General features: G+C 43.5%; 1 protein-coding gene across 2 annotated transcripts in view; it reads right to left on the reverse strand.

The window, feature by feature from the left end:
* Positions 1–9,825: 9,825 nt before the first annotated feature.
* SMAP2 (small ArfGAP2) overlaps positions 9,826–13,110 on the reverse strand; it is a 46,745-nt gene continuing 43,460 nt past the window's right edge. For both annotated transcript variants that reach the window (XM_043876619.1, XM_043876621.1), the window contains exon 10: positions 9,826–11,180. In XM_043876619.1, the coding sequence (XP_043732554.1) occupies positions 11,055–11,180 (126 nt within the window). In that variant the 3' untranslated portion in view covers positions 9,826–11,054. The remainder of the gene's footprint in view (positions 11,181–13,110) is intronic.

The raw sequence follows: 13,110 nt of genomic DNA on the forward strand, positions 1-13,110 counted from the left end.
TGGCATTTTGCATGATGTACTCTGCATATAAGTTAAATAAGCAGGGTGACAATACACGGCCTTGACGTACTCTTTTCGCAATTTTGAGCTAGTTCGTTGTTCCATATCCAGTTCTGACTGTTGCTTCTTGACCTGCATACAGATTTCTCAGGAGGCAGATAAGGTGGTCTTGTATTCCCATCTCTCAGAATTTTCCACAGTTTGTTGTGATCCACACAGTCAAAGGCTTTAGCATAGTCAGTGAAGCAGAAGTAGGTGTTTTTCTGGAATTCCTTTGCTTTTTCTGTGATCCAAGGAATGTTGGCAATTTGATCTCTGGTTCCTCTGCCTTTCTATACCCAACTTGTACATCTGGAAGTCCTTGGTTCATGTACCACTGAAGCCTAGCTTGAAGGACTTTGAGCATAATCTTACTAGCATGTGAAACGAGTACAATTGTATGATAGTTTGAACATTCTTTGGTATTGCCCTTCTTTAGGATTAGAATGAAAACTAATCTTTTCCATCTGTAAATTTTATTCAAATCACAATTGCTATTCACATTTCTGTTACAATGTTCAGCCTTATTCTTTAGAATTACCACTTTCACCACTAATGTCTGATAGGGTCAAGTAGAAATTAACACTATGACTAATGACAGAGTGAGGCCCAATTTCAATTTATAATTATTTAACTTTCTAAGTATTTTCCATCACAAATAATTGTCAACTTCCAGCAGAATGATGGAAAAAGTGCAGGAGGAATCTATGCTAGCACTCTATCGCTTCCAAGCACTTACAATGGTAAGTTTAGTTGCAGGAGCTGATGTTGTTTGTGTCGTATGCATACCTTTTAGACTTTCCAGTGTGCTTCAGCGATGCCAGCTGCCTGTATTTGCATCTCTGCAGCTGGGCAGGGAATTAACACTGATTACCCTCCCACTACCCCCACCACCAGGCTTCCCAGGTGGCTCAGTGGGTAAAGAATCTGCCCGCAATGCAGGAGACACAGGAGATGTGGATTCAGTCTCTGGGTTGGTAAGATCCCCTGGAGGAGGGTACAGCAACCCACTTCTTGCCTGGAGAATCCCCATGGACAGAGGAGCCTGGCAGGTTATAGTCCATGGGGTTGAAAAGAGTTGGACGCGACTGAGCAGACATACAAGCACCCCCACCACCAGCCTTCAACCAATGACTCTCATCAGTTGGTTTGACAATACTCAGACTGGTCACCACTAGATGGCATGATTCTCAGGTTATTATGCAGTTTCCCAGAGTTTCAGTGAGATTAAACTCGTCTCCTACAGAGGGGGCTTCCCTGGGAGCTCAGATGGTTAAGAATCCACCTGCAATGCGGGAGACCTGGGTTCGATCCCTCAGTTGGGAAGATGCCCTGGAGGAGGGCATGGCAACCCAGGGTTGCTGCCTGGAGAATCCCCATGGACAGAGGTGCCTGGCAGACTGCAGTCCATGGGGTCTCACAGAGTCAGACACGACTGAGCGGCTAAGGACACAACACTCCTACAGAGGTAACTAGCTTAATAATGTACCTTTTACTGGCTACCTTCCTTTCCACCTCCTTCCCTCATTTCCTATTGGTATTTCCCAAATAAACTACTTGGGCCCAATCCTTTGTCAGAGTATGTTTCTGAGAGAACCCAAATCAGACAGTCACTGAAGGCAGGAACAGTGATCCTACAAGTCATACGGTCTTTGTATTTTTTGTTTTTGTTTTGGCCACACTGTGTGGCATGTGGGATCTTAGTTCCCGGACTAGGGACTGAATCTTCACCCCCTGTAGTGGAAGAGCAGAGTCTCAACCCCTGGACCCCCAGGGTATTTCCATGCAGTCCCTATAAAGTGAGTGCCTTACCAGTGCACACTACCCTCATCCCGAGCAATAATATCCTACATTCTATATTTAATGTACCAATTCTATTTCTCCTAATACACATTAAAAATGAATACAAGCACATTTACAATTTGTGTACTTTCATATATGGGAGAGGGGGAGGGGTAGACAGGGAGTTTGGGGTTAATAGATGCAAACTATAACATATTGAATGGACAGACAACATGATATTCTGTATAACACAGGGAACAATATTCATGTTCTGGGATAAACCATAATGGAAAAGAATATTAAAAAGAATGCATAATTTGTATTACTGGGTTAATTTGCTATGGAGAAGAAATCAACACATTTTAAATCAACCACAATAAAAAATTAAAAATAAAAATTGTCTTTCAGCCTCACAGTCACCCCAGCTTTGAGCTTCTGCTTCCAGTGAATTCATTTGGTTTATAAATCAACTTGTCACTCCACTTAAATAATTCAGGATTTTGCTGGAGTTCTTTCTCCTCAAAGGAACAACCTTCACTAACACATGAGAGTAAACAGATGATTTTCTTTCTTCTCTTGTCCTCTCTGAAACAATCTTCCAGGATCTATTGCTTTCACTAGGGTGTGGGCACTCAAAGTTAATGCCCTTTCTCCATCTTGGGAGACAGTGGGACAGAATAAGGCCATTTTCTTCCTGCTTTCCTTAAACCCTCACAGAATTCATAAACCAGACTGAGCAGTTTTATGATAACTTTTATAGGAGAGTCAGGGAAATTCAGAATTACAATCGCAATTAACTTGACCTCTCTTAAAAAGAAAGTACTTGGCACGTTGAACTTCTCAGGGACTGTAGTTACAACCCTCATCCTACAGGTGTCCTTTTCTTTGAGGCTGTAGTCCATAACTCTCTTCCCTGGGAAAACTACACCCCTTTCCAGAAGAAGGGTCTCACCCCCTGTCCTTTCCGCCTTCTTAGTCCTTGTCGTATGGTCTTAAGTTCTAGTTAAAAGGAGCAGATGGAACACATGTATTTAGCTCCACTCCCTCACAAAAATCCCATCATAACTGCAGAAAAAAAGGACTTAAAACCAAAGGCATAAACCCAAGGATACATTGAATAGAGAGGAGAAAAACAAAATTTTGGCAACTGAACAACGAACGGATGAGTGCCGACAGCCTTATGAGTCCAGAAAAGTCTGACTCCTTAGTGAGCAGTGGGAAAGCCAAGAAGCAACCTAATTTACATTCCAGAATCCCCAGAAGCAAACACACTGGTCGCCTAGGGGCCCCTCTGAAAATGGGGAGTTCAGGCCATGCTAACCATAGAACATTGGTTGCAAATTTGTTAGAAGCAAATTCTCAGTGTCTCTCCACTACTCCAGTCAGGTGACTGTCCTTTGACCATCTCTGCAGGAGACTGGAGGAGTCATTTAAGAAAAAGATAAAACAGACGGGTCTCTGAACAGAAGAACCGCAGGCAGAGTTGAGGGGTGGGCACTATGCTGGAAATACAGGGAACAGGGCAAGGATATGTGAACATTTACACACTGAACTTGAGATTCCCAGTCTTCTTTCCAAAATGCTTCTAGCCAGGTCTATACTCCCTGGGCAGCAAATTTGTAAAACTTCTCCAGTGACTCCACCCGGCCAAAGAGAAAAAGATCTAAAGATGCTGACATTGAAGGTTCTCCAAGGATATGCAGGCAGACCGTTACTCGGTTCAGTTTTGGGCAGCTCTGGCTCCACGTGCTGTGATGTGTTTAGTCGCTGAGTTGTGTCCGACTCTTTGAGGCCCCATGGACTGTAGCCTGCCAGGCTCCTCTATCCATGGGGGTTCTCCAGGCAAGAATACTGGAGTGGGTTGCCATGCCCTCCTCCAGGGAATCTTCCCAACCCAGGGTTCGAACCCAGGTCTCCCACACTGCAGGCAGATGCTTTACCATCTGAGCCACCAGGGAAGCCCATGGCACCTGGGATCTCTTGATCTGGCATTCAATCCACACCAAGGCCAAGTAGGAAAAGAGTTGCTCGCCAAAGAGAGCTTAGTTTCGAAAACCATAAATGCCTCCTTGGTGGTTCCTTTTTATTTCTAATATTTATTTATTTGGCTGCACCAGGTCTTCATCACGGCATGCAGTATCTTTAGTTGCGGCATGTGAACTCTTAGTTGCAGCATGTGGGATCTAGGTCCCTGACCAGGGATCGAACCCAGGCCCCTGCTTTGGGAGTGCAGATCTTAGCCACTGGACCACCATGGAAGTCCCATTATTGGTTCTTTACTTAGGGCTTGTAAGAGGGTCCATACAGTATCCTGATCTGTTACTGAGCTACTGAATCGCAAGGGCTGAGGGAAGAAGTGCCTGTAGCCTGAATAAGAGAACCATCTGTCGTTCTGGGCTCTACTTGAAATAGGCAGCTTTTCACATCACCCCCAAAACTGGTTGGGTCAACACATCTATCATGTATATGCTTCACAAATCCAAAGGGACTCATCTGGTGTGGTACTTCTCTTTTTAATACAGAGGAGAGAAAACAACTTATTCCTTCCTTTAAAAGGATCAGCCCAACATGCCTCAAATAATTCATTGATGTGGCAGGATTCCTTACAGATTGGTTTATATGATAGATTGCCTATTATTTCCTGCTTAAAACAACAATAATCCTTTATTGTCTCTCACAGTTTCTGTAAGTCAGAAATTCAGACAGGGCACAGAGCAGACAGCTTGTGTTTGCACCATGATGTTGGGAGCCTAACTGGAAGACACAAAGGCAAAGAACTGGAATCATCCGAAGGGTATTCACTGTCACATGGGCCTGGCCAGGGCTGTTGACCAGAAACCCACATGTGACTTCTCCATGTGGCCTGAGCTTAAAATATATTGGCTCGGTATGAAGGGCAAGAGTCCTGAGAGAGAGAACCAGGAAGAGGCCATACAGCCTTTGTATAATGTAGCCTGGGAAGAGAGTCAGTGTTGTATCTGCTGTATTCTGTTGGTTAAGGCAGTTATAAAGGCCTATTCATGTTCAAAGGAAGAGAAAATAGACCTCTTCAATGGAAGAAGGCCAATGTCACGATTATAAGATGAGCATGTGGGATGGGGTATATGCCAGTGAGGCCATCTTTGGAAAATACAATCTACTTTGAAGAGAGAGCCAAAGCCTCTACACACTGAACTACTGCATATATCTAAGAGATGGCACATTCCTCAGACTGGGTAGTAAACTCACACTGATGTTCTATCACATGGAAGCAGATTGTTTCTGATATTTTTGCTTATCAGGATAAATTACTTCTCCCAAAGTATAATGTTAATAGACATATGTAACATGTCAAGCATTATCCTGATTAAATTCAATAAGGAGATGCCTTCTAGAACAGCACCTGTCATGAGGATAACCTACTTTGGAGGTATTAACCCAGAGAAGTTTACCATAATTTACTATCATTCTTCCAAACCCATCCATCTTTTGCACCAGCTAGACTTCAGGTTGAATGGACCTGGGGCCTCTTAAATTTCCCCCAGAGATGTAATACTGTTCTGGTTTATTATTTCAGTAAGGAAGAGTTTCAGGGTCTTCCTCTTCCTCCACTCTTTCCTCAACAGTCCTTACTTCGCAGGTCAAGCCAATGTAAGAAATCTATCAGTTGCTAAGGGCATCTTTTTCTAACCGGACACTCAGAAACTTGGGGGGAACTGCTACAGGAGGGGTTTAAGATTCCACTTGGCCTATGGTGAGGCTGACTTAGGTCAAAACTCCATCATTACCTGATCACCATATGCTCCCCCTCTGACACATGGACAAAAATACTATGAGTAGGACATAGCAATAGTTAACAGCTAGTGTCCAACTGTTGCCCAGGTGCTTGTGTAGTTTCCCTAGTGTATTTACCCAGATAAAATGGTAATGGGTCCCTTTGGGGAAAGCCAGAAGATAAACATTACACATTAATAAGGCTTTTACAAGCTCCATCCTCAAGAATATCTGTCTCTCCATTATTCAATAGGCTGTGAACTCAGGTCTAGCAACAGAACATAGGGCTGTATTTCTATCTTACTGACATCTGTCTCCAAACCCTGAGAAAATCTGGCTATACAGATCAAGTGGGGCTTTAGTGAGCTGCCATTTGTCTGGGTCCCTAGCTTCAATTAATTAATCACCTCCAAAGATCTTGGTATCCATTCTGATTATAATAACTTGCAGGTGGGCCACTGTTAAAGGCTATTATTGGAAATGCTCAAGTCCACTGAAAATAGGAAGTACACTTCACTAGTATTCTTGGCCTACAGAGAACACCTACTAAGTCGTGTTTTAATGATTCTAGCACTTCTCTAACAAAGTATGTCTCAAGCCATTGGGTAAAGGGAATGCCTTCAGTGTTTTATCAGGTTGGGAAAAGGAATGATATATTTGGTAATTCGTCCCAGAATTCCTTGAGTTTAGGAAGCTTTTCTCTACATTATACAAAGGAATTTCTGTCATCCCAGATTTTAGGATTGGCCAATATAAGGTTTGTATGCATGCATATACGTTTAGTCGCTAAGTCATGTCCGACTCTTTGAGACCCCATGGACTGTAGCCCCCCAGGCTCCTCTGTCCATGGAATTTTCCAGGCAAGAATGCTGGAATGGGTTGCCATTTCCTCCTCCAGGGGATCTTACAGACCCAGGGATTGAATCCACGTCTCCTGTGTCTCCTGCATTGGCAGGTGGATTCTTTACCACTGAACCACCTGGGAATACCCTAATATAATGTTAAGCATTATCTATTTATAATATGCCCAGGGGGACTTCCCTAGTGGTCCTGTGGTTAAGAATCCACCAACCAAGGCAGGGAACACGGGTTCTATCCCTGGTCTGGGCGGATTCCACAATGCCTTGGGACAATTAAGCCCATGCGCCAGAACCACTGAGCCGAAGCCAGCATGCTCTAGAGCCTGCTCTCTGCAACAGAAACCCACTGCGATGAGAAGCCCACACTCACTGCAACCAGAGAAAGCCTGTTAGCAGCAACGAAGACCCAGTACAGCCAGGAATAAATAAAAAGATATTTTCCCTTACTCTGAGATAAACTTTTCTACTCTTTTAATAAACAGTTCTTAAACTTAATCTACTCAAGGTATACAGATGGCAAACAAACATATGAAAAGATACTCAACATTATGTGTTAGGTAATTATAAATTAAAACAGCAGTGAGATACCACCACACACCTATTAGAATGGCCTGAATCCCCAAACAGTGAGAACACCAAGTGCTGGCAAGGATGCAGAGCGATAGGGACTCACTTATCTCTGCTAGGAATGCAAATGGTTCAGCCGCTTTGGAAGACACTTTCTTACAAAACTAAATATACACTTATCATATGATCCAATAGCCATGTTCCCTGGTAATTACTCAAAGGAATTGGAAATTATGTCTACACAAAAACCTGCACACAGATGTTTATAGCAACTTTATTTATAATTGCCGAAACTTGGAAGCAATCAAGATGTCCTTCAGTAAGTGAATAGATTCAAATAAATTATGGTACATTCAGACACCGAAATATTATCCAGCACTAAAAAGAAATGAGCTATCAAGCCATGAAAAGACAAAAATGCATATTACTAAGTGAAAGCAATCAATCTGAAAAAGGCCACAAACAGTATGATTCTAGGTATATGACATTCTGGAAGAGCCCAAACTATGGAGACAGTGAAAAAAAAAATCAGTAGCTTCCAGGAGTTATGGGGGAGCGAGGCATGGAGAGGCAGAGCACAGCGGATTTGCAAGATGTGAAACGACTCTGTATGATACTGTAATGATGGCTACATGTCATTGTACCTTTGCCAAAACCCATAGATTACACAACACCAGAACGAACCTTAATGTAAATTATGGATTTTGGATGATCCGATCTGTTGCTATGGGTTCATTGTATCAAATGTACTCCTCTGGTGCAGAATGTCAAAAGTGGAGGAGGCTAGGTGAGGGACAGAGGTGTTTGGGAACTCTATACTTTCTGCTCCATTTTGTTGTGAACCTAAAACTGCTCTAAAAAATATAATCTACTAACTTTTCTTTAAAACGTCTTTACCACAGAACTTTTCAGAGCCATTTCTACTTGGATATTTATATTCTAGATGTACAAGAGTTGATATGACATGCAATCTTTCCCAAGCTTATTTTAGCGTTTTTGTGCTGCACCTGTTAGCATCTCGTGTGCCTCATGAGATGCTGTTCTGAGCTGCTTCATTTTTCCTACCCCCTAATAACTTGGTCCTTATTCAGCTCTTGCCCTTCTCTGGTCCCCTAGATCTGGTCTTGTTTCTCAAACATGTTGTCAGCAAGGCAAGAGTGAGCTGCCTGAATCCCAAATCTGATTGTGTCACTCCACTGTTTACCACAGTTGAGGCTAAACTCATTCCTGGGCTGCAGGAAGCCCCCCGTGATCTGGTCCAACCCCAGCGAGGTCCCACCTCTCATGACACCTTGACTAATACCAGACCTTAGAAACAGAGAACTGCCTGTGCTTCTTGGAATGTTCTGTGGTTTTGCAGGTCTCTCTCTCTGATCACATGGTACAATCTGCCTGGACTATTCTCCCCGCTCCACACCACTCGATTGTTAACTGCTAACTTGCCCCCAGGACTCAGCTCAAGTGCCTCTGTCCTTAGGAAGGTTTCCCCGACCTTCCTAGCTCCCATAAAGCATGTCTAAGAGATTCAGTCTGTTGCCCCATGACTCTGTGAGCGTCTTAAGAGCAGGGACTGTGATTCATTTTTTTTCTCTTCAAAATGTTTTTTCTTATCTCTTCAAATTCTAAAAGCTGATGAACCTTAAGGCTCAGTCTTCTCTTCACGCTTTCTCCTTAGACGACTTCACCTGGTCTCAAGGCTTTATATACCATCCACACTCTGGTGACTCTCAACCCAATACCTCCACCAAACCATTTTCAGTGCAGACGTCAACCTTTGCTCTGCTCTTTTTACAGATCTCCACACAACTGGCTCCTTATTCAGGTCTCAGTTGAAATGTAACCTCCTTCTGACTGCTCCACTCAAACGGTCCCATACCCACCCTCTCCCCTAATCTTGTCTTACCTGGTATTATTACCACCCAAAATCAGATCGTTCATTTACTTGTTTATTGTCCATCTCTCCTACCCACACCATCCCATGAGTTCAGGGAGTTTTGATTCACTGTTTTATTCCAGAGCCTAAGACAGTGCTGGGCACATTGAAAGCTTTCTTTAAACACTTGTTGAATGAATTGACATAGGCCTGGCACATAATATTTGCTAACATTTGCAGGCAAAGTGCTCTGTGTGCTAAATGTACCACAGGAATTGCTTCATTTTACACAAGCCCCATTTTACACTGATACACAGGGCTTTAGTAGCCAGGTCACAGAGTGAGAAGGGATATGAACACTGGCAGCCTGGTTCAGCGCTTTCTGAGTCATTGTGCTATCCTCTCATACCCGGAAGTATTCAAAAGGTGTACTCGAAGGAAGGAAAGGGGGAGGGGCCTCAGTTTTTCTATTGTGGGGGGTACTTCTAGTTCCGATGAGTTCCGATGGTCCGGAACTCCAGCCCTTACAGACGTCCAGAATCCACTCCCTCACAACTCTAGATTCCACTGGGAAAAGGTCACCTTTCTGACTGCCTGAGTCTTGACCTGGCCCTTGGGTATGCTCCCTATGCAGTTGTTCTTTGTTTAATTAAAATACAGTTGATTTACAATGTTGTGCCAATCTCTGCTGTACAGAAAAGTGACTCAGTTATACACACACACACACACACACACACATATATATTTACATTCTTTTCTAAATATTCTTTTCCATTCTGGTTTATCCCAGGAGACTGGCTATAGTTTCCTATGCTATAGTAGGACCTTGTTTATCCATTCTAAATGTAATCGTTTTTCAAAATACAGAAAGTGAGGGAACTGCCCCTGGAAAGCAGAAAACCTGGGTGGGACTCACCCTCCTCCACGAGTGACACACGGTGAGAATGAGCGAGCAGTGCTTCCCTGTAATATTTATTAAGGAATTTACACATACACAGGAGAAAGGCAACCAGGAGTTGTGGTTCCCACAGATGAAATCTTTTAAGCAACGTTTTCTTGTTTTAATTTTCAAGTGGGGTGAACGATGACTGAGAGGAAGGCTGCCCAGGCGTCCTGCCTCATACACCTGGACAGATGGGGGCGCAGGGCAGCCTGGACACACCAGTATGAAACAGCGACTGGCCGGTCGGAGAGGGGAAAGGAGGAAGGGAGCTACCAATGAGATGGTAAATTTTTTTTTTTTAACTAAAGAAAAACTGGCAACAGTTTTAGGCTGTTGATAAATTAACTCCTCTCTGTTGTAAACCTAAAACCAAAAAAACAAAAACAAAAATACCCAGCGCAGACGGGGAGAGAGTGGGAGATGGAATCCACACACGCACACAAGCGTACACATGTTAAGCTCTGCATTCCCACTGGAGGGGCTGGTCCTCCAGCCACAGAGCCAGATCCTACCGGATGAAGGCAGGGAGCGGGGTGTGTGTCTTCGTGTGGGACCTTTGAAGAGTCTTTGGTGCTACGAAAGGCTGACCGAAGCAGCAAGTCCTGAAGTCTCAGATCCAGGAAACAATTCAGCGTGAAGTAGAGTCAGATTTTTGCTCATCCTTGCCCCAGGGCTGGGGCCAAACCGCTCTAAGACTGTTTTAATTCGATTTCAGTACTTCCTTAATTTCCATAAATCAGGGGAGCATGATGCCTTTCTCACCCCCAAAATTTAAACCTATGGAAATACTGGGTTGGCCAAAACATTCTTTTGGTCAACCCAATAACTTACCATCACATATAGAAGGACCTCTAAACTCTCCCCTCTTTGCCTAAAATACATCCCCTACAGACCTTTCTGAGTCTGACAGAAGTTCCACCCTGTGGGACAGGTGCTCAGAGGTGTGCACATCTATCCTGCCGTCTAAGTGCCTTCTGCCAACGGCTCCTAAGGTGCGGCTGCCAGCAGAGAACCTGGGCTGAGGCTGGGGACGGAATCAGGACAGCTGGGGGACAAGCAACAGAGAGGTCTGCAGGTTTGCGATGCGGCTGGGCTAGGCAGGATGCCAAGTGCTAAGTGACCCGGACCGAGTGACTTCTAAACCAAACAGAGAGAAGTAGGAGAGGGGGATGGGGAAAGAGGAAACACAGGGAGACCGGGCGATGGGGAGAGTGGTAGTCATCCAGGTGTGCTGTTCCTATTTCCACATCTGAGGGCTGAGCGTCTGATTTGCTGCCTGTCCATTCCCACCGTTCATGGACTGTCCATAGCTCAGCATGCCGTTGGTGCCACAGAAGCTCATCCCGGCCATCTGCTGGGTCATCTGAAAGGGAGAGAGGAGGCTTTCAGACAGGCGGTGGGCACGGGGCCAATTAGAGCAAAGGGCGGGAAGAAGTCCTTCCGCCTGCGGGGAGAGGAGAGTGAGACAAAGGGGAGCTCTGTCGTGGACAGAACTGTCCTGAACCTGCACAGATCATTCCGGGGACACCAGACCATGACGATGGAGGCCTCTGCCAAAGGGAGATGCTGTCTGAGACTAATGCTCAGGGAGGGGAAGGGGGAATCCTGGAGTGAGCTGACATAAAAGCGGCACAGGAGGTTATTCTGTTTCCTTTCCACTCTCATTCTGAAAAGAAGGGGCCTATTGTGAACTGGCTGGAGCCAACCCTGAGAGTATAAAGAGAAGCCCCCAGCCAGCCAGCACTCCTGTCTTTTCTCCAGCAAAGTCATTATCCAGAGTGTCAGGGAAAGTGCTGTGCATGCTCCAGTAGAGAGAAGACAAAGAAAAGGAAACTGGACTTTTCAGAAAGAACAAAGGCAGGCAGAAAAAAAAGACCAACATGTCTTCACAGTATGAGAAAGCAAGTTGCTGGGAGAAAAGGGTTGGTGGCATCAGGCCTGGGTGGGGTTGATGCTCCTCTAGGAATTTGATTAAAAGACTGGCTCCTGGCAGTGAACAGACAAAACTATTTATCAAAGAAAAATGACTTAAATTTCCCAAGTCTGGTACATTTTCTGTATAAGATCTTTTCCTTTAGGAGAAAGGCTAACTTTTTTTCTTCCACCAACTTTTAAAGAAAATTTCAGATTTACAGAAAGGTTGAAAGATTAGGGTAATGACACCCATACATCTTTCCTTAAATTCAACAACTGGTAACATTTTTGCTTTATTTTATCTTTGATATATACATATGTATCAGCTTTAAAAAAATTTTGATAGACATTGAAAATTGCAGATATTGTGACGTTTCACCTCTTAATAAGTCAGGAGGCATCTCATAGGAAGCTTCCCAGGTGGTGCTAGTGGTAAAAAAAAAAAAACTGGCCTGTCAATGCAGGAGACAAAGATCCCCTGGACAAGGAAATGGCAGCCCATTCCAGTATCCTTGCCTGGGAAATCCCATGGACAGAGGAGCCTGGTGGGCTACAGTCCAAGGGGTTGCAAAGAGTCTGACTCTTAGGTCTCATATGAAAGAAGACTTTCCTAGAATCACAATACAATGAACATGTTCAAGATATTTCACATTATACTATATTCTAATATACATTATATTTCATTTTTCATCTCTTTAGCCTCCTTTAACCTAGAGGAGTTTCCCCGCCATTTTTTCCTAACACCATTTGAAGAATCCAGGCCAGTTATTTTAGACAAAATCCTTTAATTTAGATTTATCTCATGTTTTCTTATAATTGGATCCAAGTTAGATATTTTTGGCAAAAATTCTAATATATATATTTTTTGATGTGGACTACTTTTAAAGTCTATTGAATTTGTTACAATACTGCTTCTGTTTTATATTTTGGTTTTTTGGCATGTGAGGCATGTGGAATCTTAGCTTCCCCAACTAGGGATCAAACCCACACCCCCTGCATTGGAAAGTGAAATTTTAACCACTGGAACACCAGGGAAGACCCCCAAGATTCTATGTAAGTGATATTATATCCTTCTTAGTACAAGATACCAAGAAACGCATAAAACTAATGTGTCCCACTGTTGACAATTTTATGTTTGATCACTTATCTAAGGTTGTATCCATCATATGTCCTTTCATTGTAATTACTAAGTAATCTGAAGGGTATATCTTTGCAAATATGTGAATACCCTGTTCTTTCTATAATTATTAGTTGTCATTCTTCTGCAAAGAAGGCTTTCTCTCCCTCTATCCCACACCCATTTTTTAAAAAATATGGACTCATGGATTTTTTTTCTTATCATACAAAGCCTAAAACTTTACTGGGATATGTTCGAGGTG

This window comes from Cervus elaphus, chromosome 20 (assembly GCF_910594005.1).
Source record: "Cervus elaphus chromosome 20, mCerEla1.1, whole genome shotgun sequence".
Classification (NCBI taxonomy): Eukaryota; Metazoa; Chordata; class Mammalia; order Artiodactyla; family Cervidae; genus Cervus; species Cervus elaphus.